The 21,131-nt window shown below is 42.9% G+C and overlaps 1 protein-coding gene across 2 annotated transcripts in view; it reads left to right on the plus strand.

Moving 5' to 3' along the window:
- SOBP (sine oculis binding protein homolog) overlaps positions 1 to 21,131 on the plus strand; it is a 116,332-nt gene that overhangs the window by 80,784 nt on the left and 14,417 nt on the right. For both annotated transcript variants that reach the window (XM_027633651.1, XM_027633657.1), the window contains one exon: positions 17,336 to 19,290. In XM_027633651.1, coding sequence (XP_027489452.1) covers positions 17,336 to 19,288 — 1,953 coding nt within the window. In that variant the 3' untranslated portion in view covers positions 19,289 to 19,290. The remainder of the gene's footprint in view (positions 1 to 17,335; positions 19,291 to 21,131) is intronic.

Below are 21,131 nucleotides of genomic sequence, written 5' to 3' on the forward strand. Positions count from 1 at the left end.
CTGTCATTGTTGTAAAGTTCTCCTAACAGCACTTTCTCACATACCTGCCTCTGAACGCTAATGTCATTTAATTATTGTGATGTTGCAAATGAAGCTGCTCACATACAAATTCCATATGGATGTAATTATTAGAGGTGGAATGTCAATTAAGCCCACACCAAAAGCAAGTGGTATGGTTTTGATTTATCATTTGATTTATTGTCATTTACCTCACATGCCTCAGACAGCACCACGTGAGTCAGGAGCAGACTACCAGCCCTTTGTATGTAAAGCTTGCTTTTTCATCTACACTTCACAAGATAGCAGCAATTGGCATAAAACATCTGTTTTTAAAATACAACTGGGAGTGCACGTTTGAAGCATTCTCTCCATCTCAGGTAAGGAACACAAGAGAGGTATGACTTTTGGTAGACAGATACACATCTCCAAAAGAAAGCAATGCATGCAATACAATTCACATACAGAACATATGTCAAAAGGCCTTCAGTGAAAATCCAAACTATGCAGGGAAGAAAACCCAGCCTACAACGGGTTTAGGTATGTTGGCCAAGTCAGCTAAGAAGACCTCCATTCTTGTGCTTCAGCAGCTAGGGCCACATTGTCTGCCTACCATGTAATAACCGGGGTTTTCAATTTTTGGGTATTTCCTAGCATTACATTTTTCTATTCCAGTCAGTCAGCCTTGCATTTCGAGGTGAGGAATACAATGCTAGAGAGGCATCCTGCCTTGCTGTGCAGTCTGGACACATTTATCACATTCTCCTACTCTCCCAACCTGTAAAGAGTCCCTCTTTGAATACTGTGCACTGCTCACCATGCAAGCGACTCATTATCTCAGGCATTTCAAGACTAATTTATAGGACATTTGGTTAATTTGCATAAGCCATCCAGTACACAGAACATGTCTCCACAATAAAGTAATATGCCAAAATCAGGATTTATGTGAAAACACGAATATGGGGAGGGGGGGGGATGGGACAGCACACACACCACAGTGACATTTTTAGCTCCAATATCTAAACGAATACCTCTGCTAAAAAGTCACAGAATCCTGCCTCTCCACCTACTGTATGTGAAGCTCCCATATAATTTTCTGCTTTGACTCTTGCTCATCTTTTTGTTAAGTAAGATGGGTTTTGATCCTTAAAACAGCCTTGAAATATGAATACTTGGCACTGTTGGCTTTGTTTAAAAAGGAAACAAAATCCCGCAAACTGAATCCAAATTGAGAGCTGCGCGTTCAGCTATCGCGGCGAGGAGCCTTGCGCATCCGCTGCTCTGATTATTACCTTGACACTAGAAACAGGAGGGCCTGTAATCCTTGAAACAGCTGACATCTGAAGCACTGATTCTTCCTGTGCTTTGAGTTAGTCGCTCCTTGATCTCCGTGCCTGGCATGCAAGCCTGGCTTTTACTGAAACCTGACCTCATGGTCCCTTCTTCTGCAGCACTGTTTGTCTTCTGCCATTCAGAAATGTGCAGCTTCTGTCCTCAGGACTCTGAATTAGAGCTGCACAGGTCAAAGGAACAAACAGGAGAGTTGTCATTATTGGATCCAATGCCTGCTCTTCATTTAGGTGTCCTGGCTTTGTTTTTTTATATTTTAATAAGAATTACAAAATAAGAACATTGCGAGATATTTTTTTAAGCAAACCTTTCCTCTGCAAGGTGACACTGGCTTTCTATGATCTCCAAAGCATGACTGCTTCATCTACAGGTACAGACGTTTTCACTCACTTCCTTGCAAAGCCAACCTGAGATTTGAAAATCAAGTTGGTTTCTTTCTTCTCTCCCTAATATGTCTTTTGCCATTATGAGGCCTCTGAAGAGCATATTAAGTCCATATTTACCCCTGTGCAATCTAATTAACTTCCAGAATTACTGTGCAGGTGTAACTGAGATCTCAGTTTGAAGGCAGCTTTGCTCCACTTACTATAATTGAAGGAACTGTTTGACCAGCAGCATTTTTATTAGTAGTAATGCTAATACTTAGTTTTGGACTGAATTTGTAGGAACACCACCTAGAATTGCATAAGTGAATGAGTATATATCTGTTTACTTGTAAATAGAGGCTAACTGGAGCTGCAAATCACATGTATATTAAATATGTAATCCTGATGCCATTCCTACAAATTCTTTTCCCACAGCAGAGCTGTGTTTCAAGTGCCTTTTTCAGTGCTTTATTGTTTTGAAGGTTTGAACAGTGTTGGTTCTTCGCTTTGGTGCATCACATGTAGTTCCAGTTAGGTGAAACCTGCTGGGTATTTAATGGCGTGTTCAGCTTGAACTAGAAGCAAGTAGAGGGAAATTATGTGTTGTAGGAAGAAAAGGACTCTACATAGATTTTGATCTTTTTTTTTTCTATTCTAAGGTCTATTACTCTGTTATATCTATTATTCTAGGCTTTGAGATTAGTATTTTTTAATCAGACTGTACTACAGATTACATGGAACTGACAGCATTAGCTTGAACATAATGATTATGTGCAATAAGAACAATATATGCAGTTTTTTGTTTCTCTGTCTTCCAATTTGAATCACTTTTTACTATTGTAAGATGTAAGAAGCACATTTTTTTCCTCTGGGGATTTACGGTTTCTCTTAGTGTTTTGATTACTTGTGAATAATTTGATAAAAAACTCCTATGATGTATAGCATCTAGGTTGGACTTGGTTTTTGACTGATCCTCAATAGCTGAAGTTACTGTATACAACAAAAAACATTTGTAATGCTGTCAGACAGGAACAATCTCTCTTCTGCAATTTGACTCAAATTTGTTATGTGTATAGCTCCGTGAAGTTCACTAGATGTAAATACAGATTAATTATTTAAGAAGTAATAGGAAGGAATGAGCTTCCAAACATGTAGTGTTTAATTATTTAAAACCTGTAATGGAATTTCAACTCTTGTGCATACCTCAGATCTCTCGTTTGCTTGGACAAGTGCCTGAGGTTAACCGGCATGTCCCCACCTCTGAGTCATATCCCCTCCTATATCACAGGGTGACAAATGTGCCTGAAAGATGTGAAGAACAGTCAATATTCTCAGTCGTGTCTAATAGTCAATACACTATGCTTAACTCCATCTTCCTTTCCCCCAGTACTATATTGCATCCTACAATAACCCGTTCCATGTAACATTCCATATAACAAGCTGTGTATGAGTAGCAAGTATGCAAATGTCTGTACTGAGTGACAGAGGACCCAATCCTAAAGCCAGGACTTGAGCAAAGCCCCTCATGATTCCTGATCCCACAGAGTGGAAAGAGCCTCATAGTGATGTTGCGTTTTGGTCATTTGATAGTGGTGGATCAAGGCACCTGTTGTATGTGGTTGATTGTACTGGATGTTGTACACACACGTAAGAAAACCTGATTCCTCTTTCAAAAACCTCATGCTCCAAGTAGGCTAGTCACACACAGGTAAGCCTTCTCCAAATTTTAGAAAGAGGATCAAAGATGCATACTGAAAATAAAAAACATACAAGCCTCCTGGCCTTAGAGACTTGCCTGAGCTTGCTCCTCCTTCACTCCTTCAGCAACAGATGGAGAGAGAGAGAGAGAGTTTTGCTGGAACTAGTTCAGAGCCTTAGTTAGATTCCTGCCATGATCCACCCTCCTGAGATCTCTACCTCTGTTTGCAGAGTTGAGCTGGACAATCAAAGTAAATACCTATGATTGTGCTGTTTGGATTATTTCACTGTCTACCCTTCCCCTTGTCCAAAGTTACTCAGGAATTTTGTCTTTGCAGAGAATGACTAATGCCGATCTGGCAAGTCCCATCTCAGTGCTGCAGCTTTGTAACCTTCCTTTTACTACTGCTCTAAGTCACTGCATGAGGAGCACTTGACCCAGGATGGGTGTTAAAATAAATGTAAAGGAAGGCCCTTAAAAGAAAAGCAAACACTCCAGTTGCATTGAACAAATACACTGTTAGGAGTCTTTGTATGTGATGGCTGCAGGTCTTCATTTGCCTGTCAGATCTCAGCTGGTCTGATGAGGAATATTTCAGGTAGTGCTCTACCTGTGAAATTGTTGTCAGAAGGAGTTTTGTGGGAAGACCTAGGGAAGGAAAAGGGCCAGGAAAAAGCAAGACTCTTTGAGGAGGAATCTAAAGAACATAGCATTCTTAAGGGTCTTGCTTGTGATACACATGCAAGAAGAGATGGGAAATATAACAATCTGCACATCCTTCATCACTTGTAGGGTGATGGTTTAAATACATTGATTTCTTTTGTCCTAGTGTGCCACTTCCACATAGCTGCTTTGTTGTGCATGTCATGCAAGGAGAAAAATCATCTGCATGGTCTTGTAAGTATGAAAGGGTTTGCCATGATGCATTTACATAATAGAATCTGTGTGGTTACAGTGTGCATCGTACATCCAGGCAAGGAATGAGTGCCATCTACAGTAACACAATGCATTGCTAAAGGCTCCTCTGTGATTGTGTTTTTTACTGAACAGTGCATCTGATGCCTTCTGCTGTAATGTGTCCTCCTCAGTGAGAAATTAATTCTTTGTGCCAAATTCAACACTTGGTTACATGATTCAAACTGGAAAAACAACACTGGCTTCAGTGGAGTTATCCCAGATTGATCCTGGGGTTACTAAGAATAGATTTTATTTATCTAAATAGCTTGGTGTCAGGTACACTCTAGTGCTATACACTTTATAAACAGAGGGATAGGTAAGACCTTTTCATTTAAATACGAAATACTGGTTTTTTCCACTTCCATACCCTGCTTAGAAAGAGGTAGGTATAAATCAGCAAGGAAGAAGGCACATTTTCCATTCCTTGAAACCAGCAAATGTTTTGGGCATGACAAAAGCACAACAGTGGGCAGTAGGGTGTGTGAAGGGCTGGCCCTTTCTCCCTCAGGTGTTGCACAGAAGTTGGTTGCTGCCCACCACCCTCGCAGTTGTTGGGTCCTGTGGCTTCTCGGCAAGAATGTTCTTAGTGAAACAAGAGGAGCATCAGCAGAACAAGACAAGGAAGTTTTCGCACCCATTAGTTCACCGTATGTTTGGCTCTAGGCTGCAGTTTCAGACCTTTATAACTTCTCCTTTATTATTTTCAAGGTTAAAATCCTGGAAAACCATGGTTTAAGATAGCTAGGGACCATAATAGTTGTGGTAAATCCTACCTACCTGAGACAGAGTAATCTTTTTTTTCTTTTTCTTTTTAAAATTCCTTCTGGATTTTCTCCTCCCCTCCCTTCCTCTCCCCTCCTCTCTCCTCCCTTCCCCTCCCTCTGCTCTCCTCTCCTCCCCTTATTTCAGTCTTACCTGCTCCATATGGGAGTCCCCAAAAGTGAGCCTAACCAGTGAGCTCATAACCAGCCTCTCTCTACTGGTGATTTTGTGCTAATAGGAGGGGGAAGCGGAGCCTGGCCTGTACCAATGGGCTTTGGGTTTCAGCCAGGATCACTGCCTTGCAGTAAGTAGAGGACTCAGAATGCTTCCTCTGTGTGTGGCAGAGCAATTTCCCTTGCTTAGCTTTGTCTTCTCCAGCCCCCAACTCCAGAGGAAATAGGAAAATGAATACCACTCTCTCTGCCCAATGTGCAAGAGATGTAGCATGTCTCAGTCCCAGGCTGAAACCGATGTGACACGCTTCCCTGATCCAGGCAGATTTTGGATCTGGCCCAGGGTTATTCTAATCAAACGTGGTTTTCAGAGAGAGGGCTGCTTTTTAAACTGAACATACTCTGGGACATAGGGTGGTGTGTACCATTACCATCAGGGAAAACAGCAGTTCTCAAAGTATGAATCACATGCATTCAAATCTCAAACAGTTTTGACTCCTTTCAAAGCTCTATAGACTAAAACTCAGCAGCTCCTCTCTTGGAAAGTTTTGGGGTTTTTTTTCATCCATTTTTACTAATGGTCAAATCAATCTTTCCCTAATCAAGTCAATCTTTCCCTAACATTATTTTTTTCAGATCAGCAGCTGATACAGTCCCTTTAGGATTTTGTGTGTTTGGGAAAGGTGGCGAAACATATGCAGGGGGTCTGCCTCAGGTAGACTGTGAGACCCAGACAGTTCTGCTGCAGCCCATGCTATGGCCGTGCATGTGTTAGAGTACGTAGTGTAGTGAATTCTGGCCTATAAATATTATTGCATGATAAAGATTAATATGTAATAATAAAAGTATAGATCCATGACCTATATAAATAGGGGAAAACACACAGAGACATATATATATATATATATATATATATTTCAAATTACCCAGAAACTTCTATTCTGTAACCTTCTTGCTTGTACAAGCATAAATCAGAGGAAGCAACACACAAATCTGTGAGAGTTACGCCACTGTAAAATGGCATAGGTGCGAGGAAGAAATTGGACTTGGAACTCTTTATTATGGGTAAATAAAGATTTCCTAAGGTTTCAGGTTGCATCCTTGTTTTCTATTCTATGGACTAATGATATTTCAAATCTGGATTATGGTATAATTCTCTAGACCCAATAATATTACATTTAACTCCGAGTGATTTAATGACTGTTCAGTGGTGATTTTGGTTTCAGGTGAAGCGATATTGGCCTCCAGCAATGCCCTAGGCTAAAAGCATCATATGTTAGCAAAAAACACTAACCTGCCCCTCAAACCTCCTCATTATTACACTTATAGTCCTGTCAACCAACCTATGAACAACTGGAATCGTAACAGAGGGGGTTTTATTGTTATTTTTATGTTCTCTTGAATACTAAAAAGAAAATATACTAGGAAAAATACATATAAGATATTACTAGATATAAATTCTAGACAAATGGGTATTTCCCACCTCACAATGCTTGCTATATTATCAGAATAATGTTTGGATCAGTAAAAAGAAAGGTGAACATGTTTATGATGATACTGCATAAAAAAAGTGAATTAATTAGAGAATGTAAATCTTCATCTGGTTTCTGAAGTGATCTGCAGACTTGGTAGGCATGAGATTCCTGAGGGTGCAGGTTTCTCATTTGGGGAGATTTTGTTCAATCAGTGAGATACCACTTGAGCCTAGTAAAGTGCCCCTTTCATCTTTTATCTTTTAGCTTTCCTTTGCTTAACTCCATCCATATTTCTCAAAATAATTTGATAGAAAAATTTACAATGTTAATTGCTCTCAACTTCCCTTTCTTTTCCCCACTGCTGGGGCTAGATGCAGGGCGTGCTGCAGTGCCTAGTGCATACAGGCTCTCTTTCCTCAGTGCACTGTTTGACAGTTGCTCTGCAGAGGAAACCTTCTGTGGCTGATGTTTGGTCCTGTTCTCATGGGGAGCAGGATCTCTGCAGCCCCTGTGCAGGTGTGAGGATTCCTGGTATGACAGCTGTGCTGGCCCTGTTGATTGTCCTACGAAGTGGTCCTCAGCCTAGGTGCTAGTGGGAGTCCACAGCTTGGGCACCCCAGGGATGGAGAAGCTGTTCTGCTGCCTCCTGTAGCTGAACATGTGGAAATGGAAATTTTGCAGAAGGCTCTCGAAGGACATGGAAGTAAATGTCCTCTTGAGAAAAGAAGTGCATTTCTATTCTATTAGGAATAGGAAAGAGGGGATTTTACTAGTGTAACCTTCACCTGCTACCCAAAGAGATGACGGGGCCTGGACACTGTGAGAAAGTATTTCTAAGCCCCAGAAATGTTTTTTCAGCTGCTAGCTTTGATTTCTTTCTTATGGCTTCCCAAATATTCAAAGCCAACATTTCTTGTCCTGTTCTCAAAGTCTTTACAGCACTTCCCACTGCTGATAATTTGCACGTCTTTAGTGACAGCAGTTTCATAAATTTCACTCATGTTGTCTTTAGAAAGTAGTAAAGCTCTCACTGGGGCACTACAGCTAAACCTCCTGTTGTGGGAAGGCACACGCTGTAGTTCACCAAAACTCCCAGCTTCACCTACTCAATGTACTTCTTATTTCTGGCTACTGAGTTGTTTCCCAGACAGTTTCAGAACCAGGGGAATTTTGAGAATGCACATCATGGGAAGTGTTGGCCTGGAAATCAAGTGTTGAACATCAAGGTGACCAGTTCCCACATAACCCAAATAAAACTGCCTGGCTGACCAGCGAATGTGTTTGCGCCACTGCTCTGCCAAGCTGGCTTCTTGTACTGCCACCCATCAGCTAAAGGCCATGAGGAGCATGGTGGCTCAGTTGACTCCTCAGATCCCTACCCTCAAATTAGTCCCACCAGGAAGGTGGCTACAGATACACTTGAATGATCTCCTGTCAGACTAGGTTAAGCCTGGCAGAGGAACTGCCTCTTGGCCTTTCTCTGTGAGCACAACATCATGTGAATGCTGGGCTGCTGCTTGCTGACCTGTGGCCACCATCTGATGAGGCTTGATGGGAGCTCTAGAGTTGAATGTAGGACTTGATGGCTTGCAGGGTGGTTTGCTCTGCCCTACGGTCTATTGCATGACATAGTTATGCTCAAAGACCAGTGCACTTGGTGTGGGATGAGGTTTCCCAGAGCCTGCACTACCCTTGGAAAGGGCATTCAGGCTGAGGTGTTGTTCTTTAGGCATTTCTGAAATGTGAGTCTTGGTGAGACAGACAGTCTGACCTGGTGAGGGCATTTAACCCTCACCTCTCTGTATTGCTCTTACCCCCCTTTTATCTTCTGCATCGTATTAATTTTATTTAGAACTTCTCTCACTGCTGCAGTGGTGGATTAGGCCAGTACTGAAGCAGCGATACAGATGTGCCCTTTAATCAGCTCTTGTACGGTACCAGTGTAAAAACCTCACATTAAAGATTTTAGGTTTAAACGCTGTTATTGTCCCATTCTGTGTTATTTTAGCCAGGAACATTTCTAGGGAGAAGAACTTCCTTCTTGGCAAGCCCCACTTCACACTATATTCATTTTCCCTGAAGTTTTGCTCACCATATTTTAGGCTTTACCAGTGGTTTCAGATCCAAAGTTCCTCCTGTGGTTTCAAAGCCTCAGACTGAAGTTGAAAACATGGAGCTCAGCTGTTTATATACAAAATCAAATATGTAGCCACTCTGATGAAACAAGACCCAACCTGTATTACCACCAGGCATTAGCATAACTTACATTCATTCGTTTTGACTGGAAACATTAAAAAAAAACAACAACACAAAGGAACACAAGGGCTTTGAAAAGACTATGTTTTAAATACCACCGAAGACAACTGCAGTGATTCAAAAAATGGAATCAATTTATCATTAGCCATTAATTACCAAATAACTCTATTTTCTCCTTATGCTTCATGTAGCTTAGACTTCTGTGTAATTAGGATGAAAAATGGAGACAGACTGGGTCTTGCATTTAAATGACATAAAGTCGGTATTCACTCAGAAAAGTGGTAAAGATTTTTGGGAGAACAAGAGGTTTAGGAGGGTTGCACCAGGGAAAGGAAAAGCAAACAGACAGGCAAGCTTTGGTCTCTTTTAAACAGAGAGAAACTTGTCACAGGACAGTTTTAGGTTGTATGCAACTGCAGTGTTCTGTTTTGTCAACTGTTTTTACACAAAGTTCCAAACATTGTAAAAATCTGTTTTCCTTCACACCTAACATCGCTACAAGCTATATTGTAACCACATTCACAGTGTGTTAGAGCCTGCCTCGGGGTTCCTTCGCAGCAGGTTTCAGCTGGAATGATTCTTTTTGTTTTTTATAATAATCACTCCATTCAAATGGAACAATCAGTATGAAGAAATTATCACAAGCCATCTTGGATAGAAAAATCCTGCCACAATAAACATGCTGAATGTTTTACAATAAGACATCAAAAATGGTGATCGAGGCTGAATAACTGCTTAGAGCCACACTTTGGATTATGCCTGTTACAGTATTGTTTGACATTTGGTAGTGAAAGAGCAACAACTCCCAGTCATGACAGCTGAGGCAGGGACTTAGTCATAGTCGACTTCAAAGTAGATGCTGTGAACTGCCCTTCCCCTTCGGGGACAGTCTGCATCCCAGCCTCATTGGCTTGCATGCAGCACTGCAGTGCTGGACACACAGACACCTGCATACCCTGCTCAGGCACTGGCTGTGCCCCAGGCTACCCAGTCCATCTCAGGAGGAAGCCTGAGCAGGTCCAGTGGGAGTTTTGGAGAAGGATCAGTTAGGGAAATGTGGGACACCTTGGTGGGTGACAGCGGCTTATTCAGCTTCTGGCAAGGCTGCACCCACTCTATCGCTTGGTGCAGGGTGCTGGCAGCTGAATAGCTTTTGTGATAACTCAATTAGCTGTGAAAAGAGCAGACAACAGCATTAGGATATTATGCTGATTATTGCTAACCTCTTAAAGGAGTTTGTCATTTGCCATTGTCTCTGGGTGGAACACGTTCCCCCCCTCTTCCTCACTCTGACCCCATGCTTCTGAGCATGGCTGTGCCCTTTTGCAGATCTGCAGTGTTTCACCTGCACACCTGCTGGGTTCCTACCTTACAGCAGTTCTTAATATTCGTCCTTTTTCTGAGTTGAGAAAGGGAAATTCAATGCCTTGGAACAATCTTTATGTCAAACAAGTGTGTGAGTCCGTGCTAAGAACTGAGCAGCACCTACCCAGCCCAGTGTGAGCTTTGGCTCCTGAAGGGCAGTTCCTCAGGGGGTGAGCAGAACAGGAGGTGAAGAGTTAGTACAGACCTCCAAACTGATGTTTGTAGAGGAATCAGTCTGACCAAGAACCCCACTGGGGACACAGGTTCTCTGTGCTCACAAGTGTTGAGTAAATTAACACTTGAGGTTCAGTCCTTGCCCCAAAGTTTCTCTGTGCTCGATCAGGCAATGGACTGTAGAAACAAGGACATTTGCAGGATTAGCACCACAGATGGGATCTGTGAGTGGGATTACCTTTACATGACCTGCTCTGAAGAAAAGCCTTGTTGGTGGATAAATGGAGAAAAGAAGGGAGGGAGCAGGTAGCCACATTGCCCAATAAACCTGGGGAGCTGGAGAGGACAGCTGAGAGAGGTTTCACATGCCTTTGCCCCTTAGAGACAGTTAGGCACATAGTTCCCCAGGACACACAAATCTAGGTTTCTTTCCTTCTGATAGACTGAATTAGTGTCCTGCCAGGAGTGCTCACAGCCTTGTGAGGGGGCCCAGGTGACAAGGTGCCTTGGTACTCACGCTGGGCAGCATCTGGGTGTTCTGGAAAGGGTCTGACTGAGCTGTGTGTTAGAGGACTAGTTGTGACTCATTTGGCTGTATACTAGAAACCTCTGTATGTGTGCTTCAAGCCACTACCTAATTTCTAAATTGTTGCTGTGTCCAATGTTTGGCAGGCTTCAAAAAACTTGAGCCCTTGCTGAAAAACATATGGCTGGTGTGTCAGGTTCTCACTTGGTTGCAGGGCAGGAGGGTATGCAGGGGAAGGGGCACTGTCTCCTCATCTTATGGCTTTTGGGATGGGGTGAGAGTCTCTGCCTCCATGCCTTGCACATCCTGGCTGGGTGGCAGGACTGGAAACTTCCCAGACCATTCTGGGACCCAGCCTGAGCTAAAAGGAAAGGCAACCAAGGCCAGAATGGGATATAAGAAATGTGCAGTAGTATTTGTGAAGTCAGAACATATGCCTGAGTGTATATAATGAGACAGAAGTTGGATACCACAGTGGGAAAAGGAAGTAGCAACTAGTCGGCAGAGTTGAATACATGGATTTTATGTGAGGCTTTTGTAATCTTCAGTTCCACATTTCAGCATCTTCATTAAGAGCCTGGTCCTCAAGATGCAGCCCTCCCTTGTGCAAGGTGTCCCCCAATGGTGTTCTCCTGAGCAAGAAGAGGAGTTTCATCAGTCACCCTCTGGTTCTGGAGAAGTTGAAAATGGCATCTTTGCCCTAGTGACCCCTTTCTGTCCTCTTGCTAAGCTTTACTGAGGGGTTGATACTAGTCCAAAGCATTGAATATGAGGCACAGACTCACTTTTACTGCAGCAGTGGTGGTTGTTTGCATGCTGGTTTCTCTTGGGCTGATGTAAATACGTCTACAAACAGGTTTTACCAGATGTATTTTTTAATGAAGTAGTGTCTGATACTAGATTATCCTTCAGAGGCTAGTGGTGGACTGCACTGATGTATGAACTTCGTGCCTGCATTTGACAACTGATTGATTAAAGTATTAATTACCCTGTGCCTAAAGCCCAAGTGTGGCCCTTTTAAACACAGCAGAATCCTGTGTTGTGCTACAGGGCAGCCTCATAGCCACATCTGGACTCCACTTTGGATATTTCTATCAAAATAAAGATATGGATGCCAACAGGAAAGGCTTTATCCCACCTCTTCGTATTAGAGAAATTGGAGTGTTACAGGATCCCTTGGTCCTGGCTTTCTTGGTGTTCCCGCATCTGGCACGAATTGTGTTTCTGCTGATGCGGTGTCTTCTGAGTTGTCTCCTGGTGTAGATTGCTGTGTGTTTCCCAGGAAAGTGGATAAATGATACCAAGTCATTCAGCTTATAAGTAGCACACTGGCAACCCGCCACTAAAATATAAATACATTAAATGTACTGAAGGAAATGTTCATTCTGTTGTTTAGCCTTGGACATGCCCCAGTTAGGTAAATTTAATCTTCTTGAGGGTTGTTGCATTACAGCTGAATGAGATAGGCTGTTATCTTATTACTGATCTTTCTGTCATTCAGGGTTCGTGTTCTGGCATTCATGGTGTGAAGTGTACTTGCCCAAGAGCGGTCCTAGAAGTGTTTTCCAAGGGAGATGAAGGTGCGTAGGGGATCTGTTAGCACCTTGCAAGTTTTGACCCTTTATCTTGGTAACGTTCACACTCCTTGTCAGTCACACCACCACTGGTTCAATCTCCTGTTGAGTAGAAATGTACAAAATAGTGGCTTTGCCTACATTTGTTAGGAAATGTCTGAAACTCAGCCCCGCTGCATTTATTTTCTTCATGGGTATTTCTGCCTCAGTTCCTTCCCAAATCCCTGGCCGTGCCTCTGCTGCTCTTGAGGTCAGGGACAAAGCTCCCACTGGCTCCAGGGTGAGCAGGGCCCAGCGTTAAGCAACAGACCCAAAGCCGATGGATTGCATTAAAGAGAAGTCTCTTAATTGTTTTCCACTGGTGCTGGGTTAGACCCTCCAAACATGATCTTACAGCATTAATGCTTGTGACTAATCCCACTGAAACCCAGGGAGCTGCCCCATGTGTGAGCACTACCAAATACAATGTGCAGCGTTAATAAGCACTCTGCAACAGTTTAGCACTTCTCTTGGTTGTACAATGAAGGGACAGGATGAGGCAGGAAAAGAGAAGCAGAAGTAATACATGAACAGAATGATTCTGAGCTGGTTGTGAAGAACAGTGATGTTATATCTGGAATGCAAGTACTTAAAAAAATAAGACATCAGCTGTGTGTTTTACAGATAAGAAAATGTTATTTTATTGAACGGAAAGATATATATGTTTCACCTATCACATCTGAACTAATCAGTGTAGGCTTTTAGGAGAAGTCTGTAATTACTCTGAGCACGTCATTAGTTATATATAAAATGAATGATATTGCTCCGTTTTATTACCTCTAGTGATATAGCCATTTGTATCATAAATTAATTGACCTCATCTTAAATGATCAATTCTGCAAGACAGACTTGATTCATTAATTCTTAAGTGACATTTTTTCTCCTCCAGTAATTTCCTCTTCAATGTGGGGACTGGTTTTCTGCCTTTTATTATGGTATTATGAGGCATCATATAACCTGCATATGACATGCACTTTTTATCCTTTTATCTTAACTAAGCAGCATAGACTGATTGCTTGTGTAGGAAGAAAGAAAGGAAGAAAGAATGAAAGAAAGAAAGAAAAAAAGAAAGAAAAAAAAGAAAGAAAAAGAGAGAAAGAAAGAAAAAAAGGAAGAAAAAGAAAGAAAGAAAAAGAAAATAATGAAATGCATGCACATAGTAGATAGATATTACTCACTGATATTACCATCAACACTTTGAGATGTTGCATGAAATCAATGAGATAGTTATTGGATATTTGGTCTCTCCGGGATATTCAGAGGAACAGATTTGCTACCTTTAATTTCTGTGGCTTTAATTAATTTTATCTAGTGATAAAATATACAAAAGGGTCTGTGATCAATATATGAGTGAGGCAGGCGGACTTCAGAGTTTCTTATTCCTCAGTGAATTATTGAAAACAGGAGAAATCAGTAGAGAATTTCTAAGCAGGACTTCTAAATATTTTACCAAGGAAGAGAAAATATTTGTCTAGCCAGGAGAGATACAGGAGCCCACTGGAGATAAACAAATCAATACAGCAATAATGCAGTGAAGTGTTTCAGTGAATTTTTCAAATGATAACTAATAAAATTAAATTATTAGAAAATATGCCACAATCTGGGGGGGGGGGGGGGCTGTATTTCTCTTTCAGTCCGTTTAATTAAAGTCATTGAGGGGGCTCTTCTTAGAAAGATAAGGAGGCTGGATTTATTCTCTCATATTTCTCAGTTACTTCTTTGGCAGTGGGCTTACAAGGTGGCTTGCTTCCTTGGCCCAAAGACAAGGTAAGTCTTCACTGCAGCTGCATCTGAAGTCCTGCTCCATCCCTTACTGCAGGCACCCTTGAGGCCAGTTTCCTCCTTGTCTTTCCCCTGCAAATAGTGATGGGCCAGCGTGGACTTCAAACTGCACCAGCCTGCCTCAGGAACTGTCTGGGAGCTCCTGGTACCTCTTTGTGCAACTCCTACGGTACATGTGGAGACCCCCTGCCTCTTTGCCAGGCCTTGGGGCAAGAGTGTACCCTGCAAGCTGCAAGAGGAGGGCGGTGGAGTACATTCTGATTCTAAACATTCAAAATAGATAGAATTTTGTGGCTACAACAGTGAGCTCTTGAACAAAAATTACTTTAAAGAAAATTCAGCAGCTTTACTGAGTTAAATAGTACCTTATTAATGTGCGGTATAGACTCACAAATTCCCCTTCTGTCTGCTTGAAAAACAGTGGCAAGCCAGAAAATTTTAGGAGGTCGATTAGAAGACGTTTCCATCATGTGTGCTGACTTGCCAGATGGGTGGCAAAACCCATACCCATGCCAAATACCCAGGATGGTTCAGTGCTCACTGCTGTGTGTTTGCACTGTTTGCAGTGAGGGGTTGCTCAGCTTTGGTGCTGTGTGTGATGGTCACTGAACCTTCCTGTGGAGAGCAGAGAGAGAGCTGATGCCTGGTAAAATCCAGGAGCTGTTGTAAGTGGGGATGCTCCTCTTTGCCCTGCTTGATGCACTCCTACTTTCCCATCTGCCCCACACCTGGGGGGATACATGCACTGCGGCAGCGTAGGCATTTATCTCCACCCTTCAGTGCATTTGACAGCCTTTTTGTCCACATATTTGAGGGTGCGACATCATCCCTGTGTGATCAATGCAGGGCTGGACTTGTTTGTAATGCACTGGGAAATTTTCTTTCTTGCGTGGGGCATCATGCACTGAGCAGGACCAGTACCCCCTGTGCTTTATCTCACAGGACACAGTGTTTGTGTGCCCAAGCTAAAAATCTGTGCCCTGCATTCGTAAACTTCAGGGATGACTTAATAGTTGCTACTTCTTGATTGCTACTAAATTGATTATTTAGTTTGATTTAAAGGTTGGGATAAAAGAGAGGGAATGTGTGTATGTGTGAGTGTGTGAAGAGGGGGGGAGGGAAGGCAGGAGGGAATCGAACAGCAACCTGACTGGAGAACCAAAAGGTTGAGAAGTTAAATGGGCTAATAGCCATAGCATATAGTGTGTGTGTATGTGTGTGTGTATATATATATATATATATATATATATATATAAATATGTATTAAAGATATATTACTGAAAACTCAAAAATGTCACCACTGTTTATATAAAAGGAAAGCTGAGAGTTAAATGAGATGAGTAATCAGATGCCCAACATATGTTGTTTTGAATTGTTTATGTGGCCAATAGTTATTAAAATTAATTATCCTTTTAATGCAGTCTTTTCACAATCATAGTGTTCTTTGGGGTTTTTTGGAGGGGTTTTTTTCTTTATACAAAAGATACAGTCATTTCAAAACAAGCTAATATGAGCTATTTGGAAAATGCAGAACAAATAATACCAGGATGTATTCTGACATGGTCATAGGCTCAACATGCTGACAGAAAGCACCAAAAGTCTCTGTCAGTGGAGTATTTTGAGAACTAATGTAAATGACAAAAATGGGGGGGGTTTGTGTGTGTAAAATTCTGTCAAAAAAGTGAGGCACTGCAAAATCTGACATCTGTTTATCTGTTTATAGCTATGGCAAGATTACTCATATTAATTCTTGTTTAAAATGCCATATGAAGGAAAGGCATTTGTGCAAACAAGAGTCATATTTGAATTGTAGATCATGTCTTCACCATCTGTGAGAGCTGTTGGTGTTGCAAAATTAATGTGTTAATGAAATCACAATAATTTCTCTGAAGTAATGGATTCTGAAGCCTAGAATGACTATTTTTTGAACTTTGGTGTCTAGTGGCTTACAACTGGGAAAACCTTTCACAGCTTAATTAGTTCTGCAGCCTTATTTAAAAAAAAATTGGCTATGCCTCCACCACACCAATAGTAACACAGAAGAAGATTAAATGAAAAGCAGAGTAACAAAACAAAAATGAGCCTGCAGTGCAAACTTTTTGCTGTAGTATTTGAAAAGTTGCTAAACAGGTCCTTGCTTGCCAAGAAGTTTTACTCAAAGTGACTTGTACACAAGAGTGGGCAAACAGCTCGGAACATAATTCCAGCTTGCTGAAACATCACAAATTGGGACTATTTGAACCTTACACAAATATCCTGACTTTTTCCAACTTTCTTCTTGGAACAAAGGGCAAAGAATGAATGGTGCTTTTCACTTTGTGATGCCATTTCAAAATATCACACTCTTTCCAAGTTATTATTTGATACCCTGAATAGAATGCTGTATGTTACTGTGTCCTGCATTTTAGCAGAACTGGTTTGCATTAATTTCCAGCAATTTTCTGAGTCCTTTTCCAGTTATCACACTCCTTGTATAATATGGCATCTCAGATGGCACAGGCGTGCATAGTTTACCACTGAGAAGTAATCACAGCCATACTCATATGGATTTTGCATACATACATATGCATGTTATAACAGTTTATACCAACTGAGGATTCTTCTCTGTGAGATATATAATGCATTGTATAAGGTAGAACTGAGATCATGGGAGCCAGAAAAGGGAGTGGCATTCAATTCACCAATATGTTGGAGAAAAAAAAAAGTGCAGTTTTCACAAATGTTACTTTTTTTCCTGTTAGAAAAATAACGTATTTAATAACTGAAAAATTACTTTTAAAATAATGCTATGAAGAGAAGATTGCTTTTCTTACCTGATTTGATTTTATTACTGTGTTTTAGGTATGTGACTGGTGTAAGCACATAAGACACACAAAAGAGTATCTGGATTTTGGGGACGGGGAAAGAAGGCTTCAGTTCTGCAGTGCAAAATGTCTCAATCAGTACAAAATGGACATTTTCTACAAAGAGACACAGGCCAATCTTCCAGCTGGACTGTGCAGTACATTACATCCTCCAGTTGAAAATAAAGCAGAAGGCACTGGAGTGCAGCTGCTGACTCCAGATTCTTGGAATATACCACTAGCAGATGCTCGGAGAAAAGCCCCATCCCCAGTGTCTGCAGCTGGCCAAATTCAAGGTCCTGGACCATCAGCGTCTACCACTGCCTCTCCGTCTGACACTGCCAACTGCTCTGTCACTAAAATCCCCACACCAGTTCCCAAACCTATTCCCATCAGTGAGAATCCAAATATTCCACCAGTTTCTGTCCAGCCACCTGCTAGCATTGTGCCTCCAATTGGTGTCCCACCTCGCAGTCCTCCGATGGTGATGACGAACCGTGGGCCAGTTCCTCTGCCCATATTCATGGAACAGCAAATTATGCAACAAATCCGTCCACCATTCATTCGTGGGCCACCTCACCATGCCTCAAATCCTAACAGCCCTCTGTCAAATCCAATGATTCCTGGAATTGGTCCCCCACCAGGTGGTCCCAGAAATATGGGTCCCACCTCTAGCCCCATGCACAGGCCAATGCTTTCCCCCCATATCCATCCTCCCACAACACCTACCATGCCTGGGAATCCTCCTGGCTTGTTGCCGCCTCCCCCTCCTGGAGCTCCGTTGCCCAGTCTTCCCTTTCCCCCTGTCAGCATGATGCCAAATGGTCCTATGCCTATGCCACAGATGATGAACTTTGGATTGCCGTCCCTTGCCCCGCTGGTGCCACCCCCAACTCTACTAGTGCCATATCCTGTCATTGTCCCTTTGCCCGTTCCCATCCCCATTCCCATCCCCATCCCTCACATCAATGACTCCAAACCCCCCAATGGCTTCTCCAGCAATGGTGAAAGCTTCATTCCGAGTACCTCCAGCGAGGCACCTGGGGCAAAGCCAACCAACAGCTCTTCATCTCCTCGAGAGTCAAAGCAAGGATCGTCTAAATCCTCTGACTCATCGCCGAGCTGCTCGGGCCAGTCCCTTAATCAAGCTCAAGTGCTTCAGGAGCACAGTAAAAATGAAGTTGTTGACTTGACTGTCAGACCTAGTAGTCCAGTGAACAGTAAGTTTGGTTTCCCCAGTGTGCTACAGGGTCCACAGGACGGTGTGATAGACCTAACAGTAGGCCACCGGTCTAGGCTGCACAATGTTATCCACAGGGCTTTACACACCCAAGTGAAAGTTGAACGTGAACCTAATAGTGTTGTAAATTTGGCTTTTGGTAGCTCAGACAAAAGGAACTGCAGTGACTGCAGGGACAACTGCAGCCCGGTTGACTCAAAAACATTACCGTGCAGTGACGGAGCTCACTGCTGTCCCGTCTCCTTGGCATCTGGCACGCCGGGACTGGAAGCTAGTGCAGCGGTGTGCAACGTCATTGTGAATGGCACAAAGAGCACAGAGGGTTCCAAGAACCTGGAGCTGCCCCAGGAGCCAAAAAAGCCCCAGCCCCCAGAGGAGCTGGTGGTGAGTGAGCTGGAGTCTGTTAAGGAGAACAACTGTGTGTCAAACTGCCTCCTTGAGGGAGACGCTGGAAAGAAAACTGGGGAAGAGCCCCTTGCTGGGGGAGACAAACAGGACCCGAACCTTAACAATCCAGCAGATGAGGACCATGCATATGCTTTGCGGATGCTGCCCAAGACAGGTTGCGTTATCCAGCCTGTGCCAAAACCAGCAGAAAAGACTGCTATTGCACCATGCATTATCTCAACGCCAATACTCAGCACAGGGCCAGAGGATCTGGAACCACCATTGAAAAGGAGGTGTCTCCGAATTCGAAATCAGAATAAGTAAAGGTTTGTGTAATCACTACTGCCTTCTGTGTGAATAGAATTGAGTATTTTCAGGTATGAGGTCAAACCTGTGTGGGTGTGGCTGTTATGAAACAGAAAGATACAAATTCCAATTTATCAGCACTTTCAGAAAACTATTGGGGTTTGTGTTTTAATATTGTTCTTGGTGTTGTATTGTATCTGTACTTGTCAGTCCTCCATCCATCAGTAGCCTCATTACACTTTTGCTCACAGAACATTTCATGATGGTGCTGGCTGTGAAGTTATTGTGCTGTGTATGTCAAAGTGAGTGGTTTTCTGCCTAGAATATGGTTTAGGTCTGGGCCATTAATCTGCTTACTTATTCCAGCTGAGTTACACAGCAACTCGAGCCTTCATGATGATGATTGAAATTGCCCTGCAGCATAGCATAGAGCAGGACAACGCAGCTGCTTCCCACTAGCTCAGATCCAATGGATTTAACAAATGGTCATCTCCAGCCATCTTACTTTGGTCTGCCTCCAGACTGCACCCTGGCTTTCTGCTGCACTGTTCTCTCTGAACAGCAGTCAACCCCCTCTCCCTGTGCTTGCCTTCCTCATATATTGGTGCCTAGGGACTGCCTGCTGTTTGGGACCTGCACGCTGTAGCTTATGGCAGGAAAACCTCTGCCATGGGGCTTTACTCCCTTATCTAAGGTACCCAAGGCCTTGGGTGCAAATCTCCTACCTTAGAAAAGCAGCTGAGGTTTCCCCCAGCCCTGCAGTTGGTATGGGTGTGTGGTTCCTGGTAGGGCTGCAAAGCAAGGCAGAGATATTTTAATATATATCTGATGCTTCAAAGTTGTGGACAAGAAACTGGTAAGGAAACTTCCCTGTCCGACCATCCAGGAGTCACTCTTGCAGTCACCCTTGCACCACGTGAGCTGGGATCAAAGTCTCTTTGCAGCTACACACCTCACACTCACACAGACCAGGTTTCCTTACTGGCTTGACCCCATGTTTCCCATAACAGAGTCTCAGACATCCAGATCCTTAAAATAATTTAGTCATGGTGCAATTTCTAAGTAACAAAATAACAGCTCAAGCTGAGTGTTTCTGAGGAGACACTCAGAACAAAGGAACTCCTGGGCTTTATACTCTTACAGTCTAAACGTGGGAGAGCCTGGGGGTCATCGGCTCCTGCGGTGTCTCTGAGTGTCCTGTCCCTGGTTGGGCCTCATGTCTTTGTTACACAAAGGGTCGGCAGTTCATGGCCTCTTGCCTGGGGCTCGGGCTCCTGATGTCCAGAGCTCAACTTGCGGCTCGCCCTGCAGCTGCACACTGAGCTACCTGCCCTGAATGTATTCTTTAACAAGATAATGTAATTGCAATTGTTTAGATTCACAAGCACGGAGAGCTTCTTTCAGGAAAAGGGGAAATAGTGGGTGTTGCGAGAAATCTGTTCAGCAGTAAAATGCTGATGGCTTGCCGGATGTGGCTTGGTGACATGCCAGATTTCATTACAATCCATGAAATATTCTGCAGCCTCCAGTAAATCCCTGTCCCTGGTAGCACAAATAGTGACTGCAGTGGTGTTTGGCACCTACAGCCATAGATAGCAGCAGCATGCAGTGGAATCTGGGCCATTGCAGTGTCTCCCTGCTTCATCAGTGCAGGCTAATTGCGCCATCAAAATATATAGTATAGGCAGGACTCCCTTTTTATTTGTTAACACCACATCCCCTGTGCTGGTTGCAGTGCCAGAAACATTGCTTCTCTTGATCATAAACTATTTATTTTCTTTCTTTGGTGGAACACAACCATTATTCTTTGCTGTCAGAATGTGCTGACACATTTAAAAGATACATTAGTCAGAACAGAGGA

This window comes from Corapipo altera, unplaced genomic scaffold (genome assembly GCF_003945725.1).
Source record: "Corapipo altera isolate COAL_440 unplaced genomic scaffold, ASM394572v1 2b, whole genome shotgun sequence".
In the NCBI taxonomy this organism is placed as follows: Eukaryota; Metazoa; Chordata; class Aves; order Passeriformes; family Pipridae; genus Corapipo; species Corapipo altera.